Source organism: Ptychodera flava, chromosome 20 (assembly GCF_041260155.1).
Source record: "Ptychodera flava strain L36383 chromosome 20, AS_Pfla_20210202, whole genome shotgun sequence".
Taxonomy (NCBI): Eukaryota; Metazoa; Hemichordata; class Enteropneusta; family Ptychoderidae; genus Ptychodera; species Ptychodera flava.
In genome coordinates, this window is record NC_091947.1 from 7,377,448 (window position 1) to 7,396,599 (window position 19,152).

Consider the following 19,152-nt stretch of genomic DNA (forward strand, 5'->3'; position numbering starts at 1 on the left):
TGGAGCCTAAGTAAGTCAAATGGACGACCGATTCAATGAACATTTGTGTAATCTGTACACATTACGCATCTCATTAACAACTCTTTAGATCTCTTCATCCATACTTGTCCAGTAAATGCTTAAGCTGTTATATATATATATATATATATATATATATATATATATATATATATATATATATATATATATATATATATATATATATATATATATATATGAAGATTGCAGGATGCATTTAGCTTAAGTAACAGAGATAATTACTTTGTACTTGAAGTAATTTGTGTTAATTATTTCATAACGCTCTGCTTTTAGCATCGAGCACAGATATATGAGGCGGAGCGAATAAAGGCTAGTCTGAAGATTTCAGGTATTATAAGAATATATATATATATATATATATATATATATATATATATATATATATATATATATATATATATATATATATATATATATATATATTTGTTTTTGTTTGTTTTTTGTTTTTTTCCCCCTGGTGTAAACACGTGGATGGAGTCGGCGTTTACTTTTGCAGTGGTAGAGCCCTTTACGCTTGGGGATAGAGATTATCACGCATGTCATTAAAGTATTTCTTGCATTGCCGTACACGTTGAGTGTTATTTATCTACAAACATAAGTGTGCGGTCTAGCGTATTTTAGGAGGAGTTCAGAGTACTGGCTGTAATGAACGGGAAACTTATTCAGTGTTGTTGGTTTTGAAAGTAACTGCAAATACCCGCAATGTGTTTCTCTGCTGTGAATTACGAGGAACAGAGACTTCTAGACTTCAGTAATTTCTTGGATGAACATGCCTATAGGTTTCTTTTGCCACACAACTCTGACATGCGACCATCTGTGTACTCTTGTTTTTCAAATTGAGTAAAGCATGTTCAAATCTGAGTCGCCTACCCACAAAACACACTTTTAAAAAATCGTCAGAGCTCATCGCGCAGAAACAAGATATCGCAAGGTTTAAAATTCGGTTCTAACGAAGAGTGACGGTTTGGGGAAGGTGACGCGGCATTGAGCAAATCGGTCTGAAATTGAAACAAATATCGGTTAGCCGTGTCGTGGTTGTATCATTTCATTAAATTACCCTTATTACATTTGTCTGTGAAAGGCAATCGCTGGACAGAGCATCGATTTCTCTCTGAAAACACGCTCATCTCCTGTTGATTCCTGTAACCTTCGACCTTAATTTCGTCGTCCGACGTCGATTACCAGTACAACCGAACTTCGTCTCCGCGGAAAATTCACAGTAGCAATCATAAACGGCATGCACACGCGGCTTTTTTTATTAAGCGTTGGTAACGAGAAGACGCGGTGGATAGAAATTAGAATTTCACAATCTTTGCAGGGTTCAATTTAGTGTTTACAATGGTACGCTATTGGATCAGCGTTTCCTGTAGGGAATTGTATACATTAAACTACTGGGAGACCACTGGTGTGGTAGCCTCTTGCACGCTAAATTAGGCGGTAGCAGGCGACTGCCCACGTCTTTTGTGCGAGTTTTTGTAGAATCGAATTATCCGTCGTTCTAACCTTACAAGCGAATCCGCCACACATTGATTAATGGACGAGATGGAATAACTGACCGAGCGCTGGGTACTTTTTGTGCACTTTCTCATTTTATTTTGCTCCACTTAATGCGCCCACTGCGATACACGCAAACTCATCATAGCCCAAATAATTTTAGGTGTTCAGAGCCGCTTTCAATATTAGGCTGACACTAATTGCGCTGTTAAGAATGGTCGAATAGGAAAAACGATCTAACATGATCTCAAGATCAGCGTGCCACTTCATCAAGCAATCTAAAGTTGAACAAGCAACATACCAGAATAGAACCAATTGCCAAATTTTGCAAAGACACTAATTCTAAGTTTTTCGGTCATAAGAGTTCAAAAAATATGTAAGTAAAGTTTGGGGCTTTTGGGGAGGGGGTGGGTTTTTTCTGGCAGATGGGATTTGCAAGACTTCCTAATTAGCAAGGTGGAGAAGTGGATGGATGAAAGAAAACCTTAATAAAATGGTCTTATTTCTCAAACCGGCAATGAATTCATGCCTGAACGCATCATATCGACGAAACTACGTTTCCCAAAAAGTCTGAGTCATCAGGCTTGAAGTATTTACGGAAAGCAAAATGTGTAGTGAATACTTTGCGCGTTTCAAGAGTAAAGCCTGTCACTGTGTAGTTAAGTGGGTATTATTTGTAACTCTGTCAGAAGTGAGTTTTAAATCAAAAGCATAACTTAACAACCGTTCAGTCTCCATTTGTGTGCTATACATATAGTAAATTTTGCGCTGTTTTAACTCTAAATAGCACTGATTACGCGCTACTCCACATAGTGATAGCCCCAGTGAACACAATTAATTGTAACTGATATAATCTTGGTGTTAAAGGTATGTTGTTTTAAAGACATATGCTATCTTATTCCCAATCTCAGGTTGATAATTAGATGTTCTTTCTTCGCAGATAATCGCTGATTGTGACCCTAATAGGAATATATAAAATCGACATCCGAACACTTTGAAAAATGTGTTTCCCTCACAGCTGTGTTCTGAGGGTCAACGTTCTCCTAAACGCAAAGTATTACAAATAGTATAGGCATAATGGACCTCGTTGTGGCAGTTTAAGAGGGAGAGAGAAGGGTAGACAGAGTAGGCAAAAAGTGAAAGGTAGATAAGGACAGACAGGCAAGCAGACAACGATGCAGACGGCGAGATAGAAGGGTGGTGATAGAGAAGATGAAAGCAAGAGCCGAGTCGGCGAAATGGACAATCTGGCACAAAGTGACAAAAGAGAGGGGGTACAAATGGAGACAGAAGTCAGGCAGGCATACATTCATGCAAACTGACAGACAAAACGACAAACAGGCAGACATACAGTGAAGCAGAGAGAAAAGATTGAGCTAGACAGCACGGCTCAGGATGGACCCAACTATGCAAAGATAAGGAAAGAAAGAAAGCACATGATGGGTTTCGTGTTATCTGATCATTTGCAAATGTTTGCGCTGTTGCTTTGACCTTAAGATTCACGTACTTATTCAGTTGTTTGCGTATTATCATTTGATTGACAACAGTCTGCATGGATGGACAGTGCAGAGGAAATCGACAGGAAACTGACAGTAGTTGCGCGCTGCAGTGGCGCATGCGTGGAAGAAACAACTGAAAGGCTGTATCGGTGTAAGTTTGTCAATAGAAGAATGAAATGCGATCGGCGTTCAAAATCGTTGTCACTCTACTGTCTCTGCAGAAAGGCTAAACAATTAATTAACTTTCTTTGCTGCAAACATCTGATGATGTAATTATTGACACAATCTCTAAATACGTGTTTGTACCTACGTGATGGAGAAAATACATGCCGAGTCGAGTGAAACGTCAGATGTTTCATTCTGTTCTGAAAAGGGAAACAGTTGTGTCAATAGTGACGGGATGCTTTAATTAATGCTGGTCACGGAAACAAACCCCCTTTGTAAAGTTTGGCATTGTAGAACATTTCCTTGTTTACATGACTGTGTCAAAGCAAATTTACGTTGTTGTACTGATAGTGACAAAAGGAAGCACCACTTCTGCTAATACAGCATTGTGCGGTAACACATTTTATCTCTCGCTCTGAAGACGAGTGTGAATTAGCTTATTCAACCACTTGATGACTGTTCAATAGGACGGTTTGGAAGGATTTTTTCCAACATTGGTGCTGCACAGCATCGCGTGAGAATACCAAGCGATCCACCTTCAGAGTGGACGCTAATATACGAGATCGCCAATCCATCGATACTTTCGCTTGCACAGTGACAAATAGGCTGGTTAACAAACGCTGGCCACTTGGAAAAGAACGTAATTTTATAATCCATACTTGATTGTCTGGAAAAATTCCACAGCGCATCATTTTTTACAATTGAATCGTAAACTTTACGTAAGAATTCTAGCTTTGCGTCATGTTTATCGAGCTACGATTCATCACGTTTGCTGCCGCCTATAAAGATGGTCGTAAATAGTCCAGGCACACCTCCATCGGGATGTAAAATTGAAGTAAAATTTATTGCCAACTAGACCACACTGTATCTGCAAAGAGTCGGCTTGACATGTACAGGCTACAATTACAGGCTGAAAAATAGATAAACTCGGTCAGCAAAAAACCTGAATCTTGATGCGTTTCACGTTTCCTTGAATATTCTAGTGTGTCATAGAAGTAAAAATATACAAAATAACGCTGGCGGATGAATATATGGAATGAAAGTAGTCCACCAATGTTGCGTCCAATTGAGAAAATTTGAAGTAGTGTGATGACTGAAACGAGGCTCAGGTCGACACCGAGTACATTTGAGTAAACTGAGCCGAGCGAAACTGTAGTACCACCTCAAGAAAATTAACACTATTTTCAGATGTAAACCTTACTAATTATAGGTTGTTGAAAATACGTCTTGTAAATTAATGTCTGTATTTGACATTATGGAAGAAAAATGACCGCAGCGCTGAATAAACCCAAACATTGCCAAGAGTGTGCTTGTCCATGTGGCGTGTGGCAGTTTTTATCGGCACTACTGTTGGATTTGGTGAAAAGTAATAGTCCTCGGTGGCAAAGCATATCAAGCTCTTCATTGTTATGAAGCCCTCGTGGCATTTTTAAATTATTTATGGTTCCGCCGATATCCAGAACACTCGTCGAGATTGTGAAAGCTTGAGGAAGATCTAGAACTTTTCAATCATTATAAAGCGGTCACATTTGATCATTGAAATACTGCGGTAAATAAATCTCTCCTCATAAATAATACTAAACCTTCAGCTGATAAAAGCAACATGCTAATTTTAAAGGAGGAAAACTGACAAGAAATACACTCAAAGAATTAAAAGGCATTATGCATAGTAAATCGAAAGATTCTCAAAGTGGTGCCAGGGATTAAAATTTAATAATGATATATCTTTTGGTGATAGACATACCGCTTCGTTGGATTGTTGCAGAGGCGATGTCTTGCCAGAAACCTCGGCGCCTCAGCGACCTTCTTGTCACCTTCTCGGCATTTTACACCTAAAACGAACTAACGTCGTGAAACTCCGGATTTGATTCGTGCGTTCAACCACATGTCAACAACGTGTGGTCGGAAATATACACCATTCACACAGCGAGTATAGTGGTTTCTACGGTCATTGAGAATGTGTTAGAATTGTTGCGCCGCGTCAGGGTCTGCCTGGAGCGCATTTGTCTATCCAAAGTCCGCGGCAGGCAGGTGCACAGAATCTTAATGAAGGCTCGTTTAAAATCACGACTGGAGAAGGCGTAAATAAATGGATTAACACCACTGTTTAGGTATCCTAACCACGTGAAAAGATTGTAGAGGAGTTCTGGCTCCGCAACGCAGATGTCTCCGCAAACTCCGTAAAGAACGTTCAGCACAAAAAACGGCAGCCAGCATATGATGAAGACGCCCATGACGATTCCGAGGGTCTTCGCTGCTTTTTTTTCTCTGGCCAAACGAATCAAACGTTTGCTGATATGCAGTCGTTTGCCGGGCATCATACGGTGACCTCTCCTGTAATTTTGCCGGAGAGAGTCCTCGCTGTCGTCGGAGTTGGTGCCGTTTGTCTGGGAGTGGTTGCTGTAGGTTCGCGAGGCCGCCCCACCTCCCCGGTGGATTCGCAGAGTCAACGCCCCGCCACCGATGTCGGCGTCGCCGTTCAACGTCTTAATGCCTCTTTTCAGGCTTTTTGTCTGTATTGCTGCGGCGCGATAGATTCTGTAGTAGAAGAAGGCCATGACAAAGAGTGGTATGTAAAAAGATATACAGGATGACATGATTCTATATGTTGTATCGTCCGTGAACAAACACTGTTCTCTACCGTTGTCAGGTGGGTCAACCGATCGCCACCAGACGACAGCTGGGAAGGATATCGCCGCCGAGCAAAACCACACCAGGAATATCATGACATAGGCTCGCTTGAAGGACATCTTACCAGGATAAGTCATAGGGTCTGTTATTGCCCAATATCGGTCCAGGGAGATCGCTGAGAGATTCAGAATGGATGCGGTAGCACTGAGGACATCGAACGATCGCCACATATCGCACCAGACGACACCAAAAGGCCAATGGTCATCGGTCATGGCAAGCGTGATCGTAAACGGCACAATCACCGACCCGACAAGAAGGTCTGCAACGGCTAGCGAAACGATGAAAAAGTTGGTCACTGTTCTTAAATAAGTCATCCTGGAGACAGCCACCATGATTAATATATTGCCTATGATCATTACCAAACAGCAAAGACATAGGAACAATCCTAACAAAACCTTACCGGCTGATACCGTGTTCGCAACCCCCGATGAATTCCCGAAAGCATCGGCTGTGTCATTCAGAGGGCCGCCTTTCGTTATATTGACGGTCAAGTTCACGAATTCCAAGAATGACGACAGGGGTTCCCCGGCTGCCGCGTAGTAGCCCCCGTTGCTAAGATAATCCACCGTGACATGGGCGGTTTCGTTGATGCTGCGATCATTCCGGGTGGACAGAATCACACTGATGTTCCTGGGCTGAAGAAAACCCACAGCAAAGTCAAGCGATTTGTTTCTGGCTTGCTCCAGGAGTGTGCTGTTTGCTGTCGAGTTCATGTTCTCAGTGAAGATCTATAAACTGGTGCGAGGATGCAGTATTAAGCCGTGTATATATCAAGAGAAACACTTTGTATCACGTAGGATGACGCAAATGAACTGATTCCGACATGACATTTGTTTGACAGTTTCCAGCTATGAAACAAACACAATATCCCGGTCACGACTGGTTACATATCGCCTTGACACTTCCATCTCAAATGGGAAAAAAGTACTTTGAGAACGCCGAGTAAGACGAAGCATGAAACAGCAGCGAGCTGCTCACACGCCTGCGCGTTGTGAAGATCTAAGCCTGAGAGAGTCTGTGGTGTTTTCCTCACAATGTGCCAACACTGGCGCTGCGATGGCGTTGTTCAATATGCGCTCGCCGAGAACATGGAGATGAAATTTTTCTAATGTTTTCGGTACGCGGCGGGATTCCACATCAAGTGAGCGGTCATGCTGGACGCCAATCAGGATCGAATCAAACTGGCGATGATATTCTTACTCCCACGTGCCGAGTGCGGACAAGGTTATTCAAAGTTTACGCTCGTAGTCTCTTCAGCGGTGCAGTCATCCACTTTCACTCGGAGGCAGAAACCACCTCCGCAAACATACCGCACACGCTCCGTAACCGGCCTGGAAACGACGGCACAAAAAAACCTGGGTGGCTTACTTCACCATGGGCAACGCTGATGGCTGTGAATCAGTGCCTGCAAAGAAAAGAGATAAAAATTGATTGTAATGATCTCAAAGGGATTAATCTAAAAGCAGGTTTTAGTACTGATGTTGTAACCGGGGTTTAGGGAGCATTCGTTATTTACGGGGAGGGGGGGGTCGGTGGAAATCAGGGGGGGGTTGACTTTTACAAAACCGCTTTTCAGGGGGGGTCAAATTTTACAATCAATGATTGAAGGGGGGGGGTCAAATTTTACAAAGGTTTGTGTTGAGTTATGGAAAACAAAATTGACTTTGGAATTTCACCGAAATGTTGCTTGTGTAACCGATGTTTCGAGACGGCAGAATAATAACCGACCGAAGCTCAGCCAAATTTATTTCTCTAGCAGGGCCAACAAGTCCGAGACTGGCATTAACCTCTCTAGAGCAGCAACAGAGCATGTAGCCCTGAGTACAGGTCTGTGGAGATAACTGGGGTCTCTGCAGCGAGATTCAAAATGGGGATCGCCATGGGTAAACAACTTGTCGAGTATGTTATGTTTCAGAAAATGAGCGGTTTTGGACGGTAGGAGAAGTCAATCGCATCTTTTCTGGGATTGGTTAGGAGGTAAAGGTAGGCTGGGAAAGGATTTTGCCCCAATAGAGCAGAATTTCGGCCAAAAAGACCGTTTAATCTTCATTGCGGTCCAGATCCAGGCCGCAGAGACCTCAAGTCTGTTCAAAGACCATTGCAGGGCTGTGGTAGAGGCCATATAATGCTGGGAACACACGTGCACACACCTGTACACAGGGCTACACAGCATGGGGCATGAAAAATTGCCAAATGAGGAACCAACACACAGTCATATAATGTAACAAACAACTTCTGTATATATTGTGTCAAATATCGGGGTCTACATATAAAATAGTAAAACCGTACCCAAAACTATAAATATTACTCCATGGTAACAGTAACCGTACTGATCGACCTCCCGACGGCAGGAGTCGAACACACTTTCAGAACAAAACTCTGTTCAAACCCTTTCTAAATGCTTAACAATTTCTATAGAAAAATTAACGGTACCGCAGAGGTACCTCAGACTTGACGACGCGGCTGGAAAACACAAATAGTTCACACGCGACTTTAACTAATGTTCGATGATGAGCACAATTGTAAGTCCCGTGTAATGTCTGCACATGAAAGTCGGCGACAACACACGCAATTCACTGCTAAGCAGCGTCCAGTTCAGCTACCACGGGAGCAGCCATCTTACTAATATTCTTAGATCTTTTGTTTACTTCCGGTCGGGACATGCCGAACTAATCTGAAGTCTTACTCTGCTAACTCCGCGCATCGACAAAAGTTCAGTGGAACAATCATAAATAATGTTCTCAAGACAATCTCAGACATCTGACTGAACTCATTAACGGAATAAAGTTCACAGTTAACACACAATTTGCTGCAGAAAGATCAGCTTTCAACTTGTGGTGATATTATCATCTTAGCAGTGCGTATATTGCAAATATACGGCACGGCTTTCACTTGTGTGAGCAATGTTCGTTCCATCGACTAAAGTAGAGCATGGCGTAGGGTTTAAATAAACTGTCCGATCCGCACAAAATTCGATCTCTGCCACTCACCGGTTTCTTTACATATCTGCTGACTTGAGTAAGACTCAAAATAGAGAAATATCTGACTTAAAAAGCACACGCTGACACTCAAACCTTCCAGTGCCAGTGCAGCATGCAACGTAAAACACTCTCTGGAAAGTTCCCGTCTTGGACTCCCTAGGTATACAGTGATAACACACAAGAACTCCCAGGCAAAATAGAAAATACACAGGTCCTCCATACATAATCTATGAGAAGCTATGAATAATTTTCTTTTAAATACAAAACTAGCTAAATCTGTGTATTTATAGATTCTTGATTATTGATATTAATGTACTTGATAAGACTAGGGTAGTTACCAGTGCATGTGTGAGCAAGAAATATGATTTTGGAATTTCACCGAATTGTTAATTCACTATCTTGTCAGAGGAAACTATGAATAATTTTTTTCCATAACATAACTAGTTAAATCTGTGTATTTATGTACGCATGATTATTGATATTAATTTACTTGATTAGACTAGGGTGGTAACAAGTGGATGTTTGTGCAAGAAATTTGATTTTGGAATGTCACCGAAATGTTGATTCACTATCTTGTATATATGGAAACTATGAATAATTTTTTTCCAATATAAAACTAGGTAAATTTGTGTATTTATGTACTCTTGATTATTGATATTAGTGTACTTGATTAGACTACAGCGATTACAAGTTCATGTGTGTGCAAAAATTTGATTTTGGCATTTCACCAAAAATGTTGATTCTCTAGTATGTGAGGAAACTTTTTCAGCCCGGGGCCACAGGGTGCGAAGGGTTAATGAATCAAATCTGATGATTTTTTTTTTTTCATGGGGGGGGGGTCACATTTTACAATTGATGAATTGAGGGGGGGTCAAATTTTAGAAATTTGATTTGGAGGGGGGGTCGCTTTTTACGTTTCATTTGTCGCTCAAATTCCACCGGCCCCCCCTCCCCGTAAATAACGAATGCTCCGGGGCTTACACTGCTGGTCTGCCAAATGGCCAAGGCCGTGTGTGTTTCAATAACGATTTGCAAATAACACACCATATTCTATCACTCATACTTTTTAAGTCCGATCTTCTGATATTTGGAATTGTTTTGTATTAAATATTGATCACTATTGGTGGCCGGTAATTAAATAAGTATGCTCACAGCCCTCTCGTCGAATTCGTACCGAGTCAATTCGCTTTGCGAACGCTCGTCCGTGTTTGTCAGTGATACCGTGTGCGATCATGTGTCACGAACAGCCGGTTGAAGAGGCGTTAGATTTTGCCACGCTACAACAGGTCCCGCAGCTTCTTTCCTTGACTTTAGAAACCCAGCACTTGATGGCATGATTTACGATATTTCCGTGTTACCCAAAGTAAACAACAGGCAAGTGAAATCGGTCGAAATACAAATTACGGAGACGCTTTTCTGCGCCGCCCGGGTTACATTATGGATCGATCAGACCTCGGAAATGAATACATAGGCTACTACAACGCTGAATCATATCACAGTGGAAATATTAGCCTTATCGCAAAAGAAATCCAAATTAGCCGGGCGACCCCATAAAAGATTAGTCCCTCGGGGTCAATCAGGCGAGACTTGAAGCGGCTTTGAACGCTCTAGTGACACTATGACAGCCTATCAGCCTGTTTTCCGTTACACCACAAAAGTGTAGAGCTGTAGTTGTGTCAGCATAATCTCAGTCGGCAGATGAATTTTTACTTTTAATGTCGAACAAATCTTCCCATTGGTTGGTTCGTCATTTCCGTTTCCCTGTCAAACCGGTTTCCAGTGAAATCCCACATGCCTTTTTTCCGCATGCAAAACTGCAAGTGTGTCTCCGTGTTCTCACAATCACTTTGTAAGTGGAGAATGTCAAACGTTCATCCCGATTCAAAGCGTTCCGAGTTCTATTCTGTTTCAGTTGTACATAATCAGTTAAATAAATCCTCGTCTGTATTCCGGATCGGAATTGCAATGACGTCATTCTGCCGCGAATAATTTAATCGCGGTTTGTGTTCGAAATGACGTCGGGCAAACACATTACATATTGACTCCATCAGCTGTTCGCGCTCGCTATTTAGAAAGACGTGTCTTTCATGGAAGCTAATTTGAAAGAAATATGATACCTTTTTGGGGTTAATTTAAATCGTATTGCTCTATGTCGTATAAATGAGACCGTGTATATTTGAGCATACGGCTGAACAATTAATGTGCACGCAGTCTATCAGAAAATACTGTTAATACTATGCACAACACAACTGTCCACCCGCATTGAAGCTGCTAATTTATTTCATTGTCTTTCTGTACATCGTTCAAAGCCCAGCGTAGCCGTATTTTGTTGCATTTTACTTGCCACAAAATACCGTCAAATTTTCGGAGAGATGTTTTGGATTCCCTTTCTTAAATTGTCTTTTATAAATTTCACGATTTCAATACCAGGTGATTGATTTGGTCTATAAAATTCAAGCGATTACGCGTATATTTGTGGCGCCCGTATTTGAGTTGCTACTCAAAAATTGTTTATATAGTTGTTAAAATCTACGTTGTTCATCGCAAATGTTTGAAAAACGTTCCGTGGTCATACTTTTGCAATCAGTTCACATAAGGTGCATTTAATTTCAAACTATTTCATCGAAAAACAGACAAAAGGCTACAGGTAAGAGAGCCATAAACATGTTATGTTTTAGGCTCTCAATATGTCAATATGTCAATATGTCAATATCTTACAATTGTTTCTCAGAAAGCTACTAGCGACGTTTTCGGATAAGTTTGCATTTCGAACACACACCGAATAACTGAATTCTAAGTTCCGAAGATTGGGCGTTCGTGAGCGACACTCTTGTACATGTAATCTGAGTTAGGCGATGCAGGCGTGTTCCGAACACAATGAGAGCGTACGGCTTGCCACAGTGCAAGTGGCTCTGGCCTCCCTTCTTATGAACTCCAGAGAATTGTATCAATCAATACGAAAGCACACCTTCGTAGCACATCCGCCCAAATCGGAAACTGTCATGAGATGTCAGATTCTGACGGGTTACGGCTTAAATCAACCTATTTCCTCACTTCAACACGATCCACCCATAATTTCAGGGTCAACGACTTAATGACATTAAAATATGATGTATAAAAATGTCACAAAAAAGACAACGCCACTTTAATATTTATTCATTTTCATGCAAAATCAGTCAACAGTTTCCAGGTCTCTGCATGGTGTCAGACAAATCTAGCGACTGTCATATATTTACGACCTTAGTTTTATTGTCACGATGTCTGACCTTTTTCGAAATCGATACCAATTTCATGTTGGGTTATGTCATCGTGTAATAAATAATGTTATTAAGTCCTTCGTAGCATTCGCCACCAAGAGTGAATGAGAATTCTGTGAAAGTTAGCGTCCAGGCTGTCCAATGCCGTGGAGCTTCACACGAGTTCAGTATCTCCTCCGCTTGCACAGCCAGATTATCACTGTGTTACAACATAGATCACTGATTAAGGGGGCGTTGCACATAACACTGCATAAATTTATGCAAATCACCCGACTTTCTGGCTTCATTTTTGTCCAGTTTACAATGTTGCAAAGGAATATAACTCCACTCTGGCTGACTCAAATTTGGTGAATGTCTGACTCTTCATTCTTTTAATATTGTAAAACAAAAGTTCTGTTTTGTTTAGCAATAAAATGATTACATTTTTAATAAGAGTCATTTCAATTTTGCCGATAATGATTTAATAACTTTTTAAATATCAGTCTTTCAATCCCATGCCATTAAAAATAAGAAAAGTAATGTAGAACAAAATCGACGTTTTTTCTACATAAACTCTAGTTTCAAATGAGATATAAAATTTCATAAAGTAGTATCAAGTATTTGATTCAAATTAATTTTTATTACTGATGCCAATATTGAGGTGTTTTACCCAAAAATATGTACACATGATCCTTCGCTTAAAGTAATGACGCTGTACTAAACTTAAGATTCTCCCGACGCTGCTTTTTGAAAATATTTCGAATGACGGGTCTTTTGTCGTCGATGACATAGTTGATGAGAAATATTGCTTTGAAAAATTGTGTTGGTTAAGTGCCATGTTAGCTTAAATGGACGAAATGTTCAGTAGGATTTTAGACAAGAAAAATGGTCGCCGAGCAGCACATTTAGAGGTCGCGGGAAACTTACATTTGAACAGATATTTGACTATACAGGGAATTAATATGTTTAGCATTTAATTTCTATCTTTAAGTTATGCAGATAAAATATTCATGGGCCTGGACACCGTTATGGTTATCATTCTCTCTCTCTCTCTCTCTCTCTCTCTCTCTCTCTCTCTCTCTCTCTCTCTCTCTCTCTCTCTCTCTCTCTCTCTCTCTCTCTCTCTCTCTCTCTCTCTCTCTCTCTCTCTCTCTCTCTCTCTCTCTCTCTCTCTGTTTTGAGTATGTTATAATTGACAAAGAAAATAATATAAATAACGTTTATGGATAGTCACAAGGAAAACGCCATTATTGTTGACATGGGACTACGTACTGTCAACTAGTTCAGGAAAAAATGCCTTGATGTTTCTGAAGGTCCTTTCAATGCAATCAATTCAGTGCGAGGCTATAATATGTCGGAGATTCTTCGCTCTGCCTCAACCGTTTCCATGGCAGGTTCTTTTTTTAAAACAAGCTAACCTCCCTGCAATAGGATGCCCCACTTCCCATGGTGACAGCTGAAAACAATATTGAGTTATTTACTTCTATACTTATGGCGAACTAGAGTTCTCGTATTTCTAACTCATTGACATCGGAATTATTTCTCGAATCCTATAATCATATTCTCTATTACATGATAGTTTTCTGCTGAAATAACTACGAGTTAATTATGTAGCTACGGTGAAAGTTCGGCCATTGCTGCAAAAATGTAGTTCACCAGAAATAACAGCATTCATCGAATGAACATACTCGAAAAACAATGTCACAGTCATAACAACTATTATTATAGCTATCTGTTGACAAGCAAAGACTAGAAATTGATCACAAAAGAGTCTCAGTACGTGTTTGAGGCCACAAAACCTCAGAAACAGTCTGTGAATTGACGTCATGGGAAAATGTCATGCGAAAACCATGGCATGACAGACTGAGTGCGTTTGAAAAGTAGTGCAGGTTGATGATGATTATGAGTGTCGGTCACGCTTTTATCATTTCCAGGACGCTTTGAAGACACGTTTCACTTTGATAAACGGAGTTTAGGGCTTCTTGATGATGTGGCCCTTTTCACTCAAAACATGTTTCAGAAAAGTCGAAGTCATTTTACAATTGGAACACGCTTTCCATCAGCTGTACAAGGCACATTGGCGGGAGACACAACCGTCATTCCTCCCAATCAAATCAAATTGCTATCGAAAATGAATGGAGATTTGAGATTGTGTGCGATGACTTTGATCAGACTCTTTGTATACAAGTGAACATTTCCCAAATGGGATGTCCCGCTCCTATCTCTCATATCTCGTCAAATGTCAGGCGTCACTCGAAGATAAGCTCCATGGAATTTCTGAAGTGACATTTTCATTTGGACGACCATGCACGTGACGGAAAAGACTGGTGACTTTTGTGAGACACAGTGATGTTTTGTTGAAACTTTGCATAGTACGGCACGAACTACTGAAAATTGACAAACGATTCGATTATATCCAATGCTCTCGATTTTCAAAGCACGGACGGTAAGTCCTTCAAAACAGCTCTTGTGGCACTATGAATCACAAAACTGAACGTTTCTTTATTTCTTCTCACGCTGCGCTCAAGGACATTTTGAATAGCCCCGTTTTAAGACCAAGAAAATAGAGTTTTATACAACTTTATTGTATTTAACGATTCTAAAGGCGTCCTCAGTGTAATCAATAATTTCAGAGAAATGGTCAGTTTTCGCTCATCGACAATAGTTTTCTGGAATGAAGTTTTAAATTTCATAAACTGTGAAAAGCCTATTCTCATTTACAGCTTTACAAATCACTCAAAAGAGCCTTTGCGTGATCTACCTCTTTATGAAATAAGCGTAATAACCCTATTTTGTCTCTATTTATCATTTTAACAGTGTAAAACTGTCCGAACGTAAATAAACATTCTAAGGAAGTTAGGGAAAATAACAGCAAATAGGTGATGGTAAGCAAAATTCAAATTCCTTTTGAAGACCAACTGGCAAAACTGCAACAGCTCAAAACAAGGTGTCTCGACCTTTCAAGCTTTCAAGTAACATCTAACCATTACAACCACATATCAAATCTTATTTATTTCTTTTAGTCAACTCGTTTAAACAACGAGTTTAGAAGAACGGGACGCAGACGATACAGACTATGCAGTACGGTATAGATTTAAGTAAAAAAAACATACACGCCTCAGCAGTGCGTTGGATTTGAAATCATTCTATTTACTTGCTATTCGCCTTGTTAGGAAATACATCATTAGTTATTGCCAGAATAGAAATTTCACTACATTCATGTCATCTTTGTCACGAGAGCTGTCGACATGGTGTCTCTTTAGCGAAATCAGGAGTAATTTAAACGGTAAACTTTGTCCTCTTTCGTCGGTGATTTCTTGCCCAAGTCATAAAATGCTGACTGGATTGATACGTCATAAAAATGATGAAATAGCGAACGTTCCTAACATTTCATTGATATTTGCCTATTTTACTTCGGGGCATAACAGTTTAATTGAGTACAATTTCAAAAGAGCCTTTGATCGGGAAAGTATTCAACCTTAGAACCAAAATTTAGACACTTTTGCAACAGTTAAATCTTTTCATTCCAAACGGAAAAATCATTTTACATATTCAGTGTGATAAGTTTCAGCAAAGTGCGTTTGAAATGCGCCTTCCAGAAAATATAACTTGAAACTCTATTGACGGCCATCATGCCGTCATAGAGGAAAACCATCTTTCACAAATATTTATTTTATTATCTCTCCGTTCAAGGAAAAGCGTTTTGGAGCTATTAGCCTTCGAAATATAGAGCAGCTAATGTCCATTTTAACAGCACATCAAACGCAGCGACAGCGAAACTTGAAGATGCCGGACGCCGCGCGGAAGAAACGGAGATCGCCTGGGGTCAAAGGTCACTATTTTCCCCTTTCGCCTCAATATACGATTTCCAGCTGGTTACACACGGAATCTTTTACTGGCTACGAATGGAAAATCGTACCGCCGGAAAAACGGCATGATGATAGCACAGGACAGGAAAGTATGTGCTTACATGTCATCAAATCCGAATCGTTAATGAAATGCTTGTGGCCAGGAACATCGTGTTGAAGTATACCAAATATTTGTTCGCTGAGAGAAGAACACTACAAAATGGCTTTAATGAGTGATCCCCAAAAGCACAATTTCTTATCGGAGTATCCTTTGACAACCTCGTGGTCACATACATGAGCCTACATCGCAACATAATTGCCGTTCTCATCAAATAGAAATCCCTCTATCGATAAAAAGGGGAAAGTCCCTTAAAATGTAATGAACCACTCACAAGAATCTATCGCATTTATGGGAAGTTTGTGAGACTGGCGTAAGCTACCGCCATTTTGAATTCATCGGAAATGTCTCATTCTCCATTAATGATCCTCATTGACGTTATTTTAGGGGATCTTGAATTTAATAATGCACAATTTGCGGCCTTCAAAGTATGGGCAACTTGTAAAGATTGTAACTGGTCTGTGACGTCATTATGAACCTCCAGCAATGCAAAACCATACTTTGGTGGGACATTATTTCCCGCACTTTGGTCACACGCGTGGGTTTGTTGACTTCGGTGAAGTTAAACGTACTTTAGCCTGGTTGAAGTCGCACGTGACGTGTTGAAACTATGCAAACAACGTGTGAACACTGCCCTCCGTAGGAGGTCGGAAACCATACATACGATAGATGGACTTTGAAAGACTTGTAACGAAGGCGGGAAAAGGTGAAGCAGTGTGGCACTGTAGCTAATTTTCAATGTCGGTGTATGGTCTATTTATCCTATCACGGTGTACAGGGCTCGCATTCAGGGACACATAACGTGAACAATCTGGAACATGACGGGGTACAATAAGGACTTAGCATGAGATACAGTAGAGGCGCCATCTCGGAGGGAAAAAAATTCTTGTGATGTGCGCACGAAACAACCACATATACATAGCTTTTTATGATCCAAAACGTAAGAGATCAATTCAAGAGACTGACGACTCAAATAAGGTAAACATAACAGCCTCATGGGGGAACGTAAGGTGTAAGATACATCAATCAGATATCGACTAGCCAGCAATCGCAGTAACATTCACATGAAAGTTACACCACTGATGACGGCAAATTTCAAAGACTATTCTATGAAAAACATAATGCTTATTCCTAAATACGTTTTTATCTTGCCTGCAATAGAAAAGCCATGAAAGCCTCCAAACTGAAAGTCGAAGAGAATAAAAGAGAAATGACGTGGATCAACTTACACGAACAGATCAGCCTGATATATATAAAACGAATGTCATTGTTAAATTAAATATAGTGTGTTTATTAGTTTTTGTCGTAAAATGCTGTTTTCCAAATGGACACCGGTTTTCAGTTTATGCTATATTATTACAATCTTACTATTCATACCGCCAAGCCCCACCTTAGGAAGGACGCCTATTCAAACACATGAATACTTTGTTAGTTGTGTTGTTCACATTTAGAAAGATAAAGACTACGTTTAGCGAAAATGTCGAGATTTTTATGCTTCAGTATTTTGCAAACGGCGTCGAAATGCTCAAGTATAACTTGAACTAGATTTTATAGAGAAGGGGATTATATATTAAAACTGAAACATAAAAAAATATATCGCTTTGAGCGATATTTTGCCCTTCATAAAATTACAAAAAATTATCTATCTCTTAACAAAATATTCGCCAAGAAAAACTTACTCCTTAACATAAATATTGAATGTTGTTTTTTTCAAAAATGGAATGCCAAAATGTTGAAGATTTCGGGTTATTGAATAAGGACTGATGGCGGGAAAAGCTGGTAAATTGTGTTTCGTTTCGAAACCATCAGTATTTGAATGCGCCGCTCAATGTCTAGTTGCATTTTACCTTACAGCAATGGATCGTGCTTGGTCATGAAAGGGAACCTTTTAATAGGAACACATATTTTGATCGCTTGAATGGCTCTAGTAACACATCACTAAAAGCAGGTAATCTGCACAAAATAAACATGAAGCCAGCAATTGTCGGCGGATTAGCTTAGCCGCGCCCTCTTGACGTCGAGAGTGAAAAGATCGACGTATTCTCGTGAATGACATATGCCTCTTCCATAAAGGTCTCTTCAGACTTATTAAGTCCGAGTCCGTTCTTCACTTGGAGTTTTCACAATATGAGTCACGCATACGGAGAATAAACAGAAAGACAGAAATTTCGACGGATTTGTACATTTTAAACAAAAATAACCTCTACTTTGCAGTGTTTAGGGATTTGTAGATCTCAGTGTTGCCTGGAGTGTTGAACTTACATCCGAGAACGAGTGGGCGTTGTACGTTATCGTACTGTATGTCGTATACGTGCAGCCATGTTTGCGTGGCAGTCACAGCTTGCGTTACTGACACTCCTGTTGATGTCACGCTGTCGTTGTGTGGAAAGCGACTGTTTTCGCCTAATGTGCCGTACGGTGTTCCCAAAGGTCACTGACTCCGTCAGGTAAATTCGAAACAAGTACGAATTGAAATAGATATACTGTACCTAGTTTTGTTGACATTTCAGGCATACCTTGTTATCGAACTAAGTTTCGTTTTGTTTTTCCGAAACATCAAAAAAAATAAATGTCTTTCACAAGAGTTTGGTCATACTACAGATTCCAGCAGGCTCTATGTTCAGACATGCAGGTTTGGTACACGAATGAGAGGTACGACATCGAATACTGCCTACTATAATGATCCCTTCTTCGACCGCTCCTTTAAGATGTACAATAAGACATTTCCCAAGGACATCGACTACAGGAGTGAATGACGTAATCACTTTTGTGCTAAGCAAGATATTGGAATTCTGGTGTTCAGAGTACGTCTGATTATTTTTAGTTCATGTAAGAAGTGCGTTGTCTCGGGTAGGATAGAGATTCTGAAGCAACAATCTTGTGAGCTAAATGCCTTCAGCAAGACAGGTTTACATAATGTGTAATACATACGATGTCCATAACTAATATGATTGCCGAAAAACAAGTTATTAAGAGGGAGTTTGAAGGAGGACGAGACAAGTTTTCCTCTTCAGAAACTTAATTGCATCTTGCCTCGATTCTACTTGCCCATTCTTCCTATAAATTGCGTTTGTGTCACTT

The 19,152-nt window shown here is 40.2% G+C and overlaps 1 protein-coding gene across 6 annotated transcripts in view; it reads right to left on the reverse strand.

The window, feature by feature from the left end:
* Positions 1 to 4,022: 4,022 nt before the first annotated feature.
* LOC139119891 (dopamine receptor 2-like) overlaps positions 4,023 to 19,152 on the reverse strand; it is a 55,954-nt gene continuing 40,824 nt past the window's right edge. For 5 of the 6 annotated variants that reach the window (XM_070683834.1, XM_070683832.1, XM_070683831.1 and 2 more), the window contains exon 2: positions 4,023 to 7,293. In XM_070683834.1, coding sequence (XP_070539935.1) covers positions 5,117 to 6,601 — 1,485 coding nt within the window. In that variant the 5' untranslated portion in view covers positions 6,602 to 7,293 and the 3' untranslated portion in view covers positions 4,023 to 5,116. Of the gene's footprint in view, positions 7,294 to 10,021; positions 10,768 to 19,152 lie in introns of those variants that run through there. The other variant, XM_070683830.1, reaches the window with a different exon arrangement.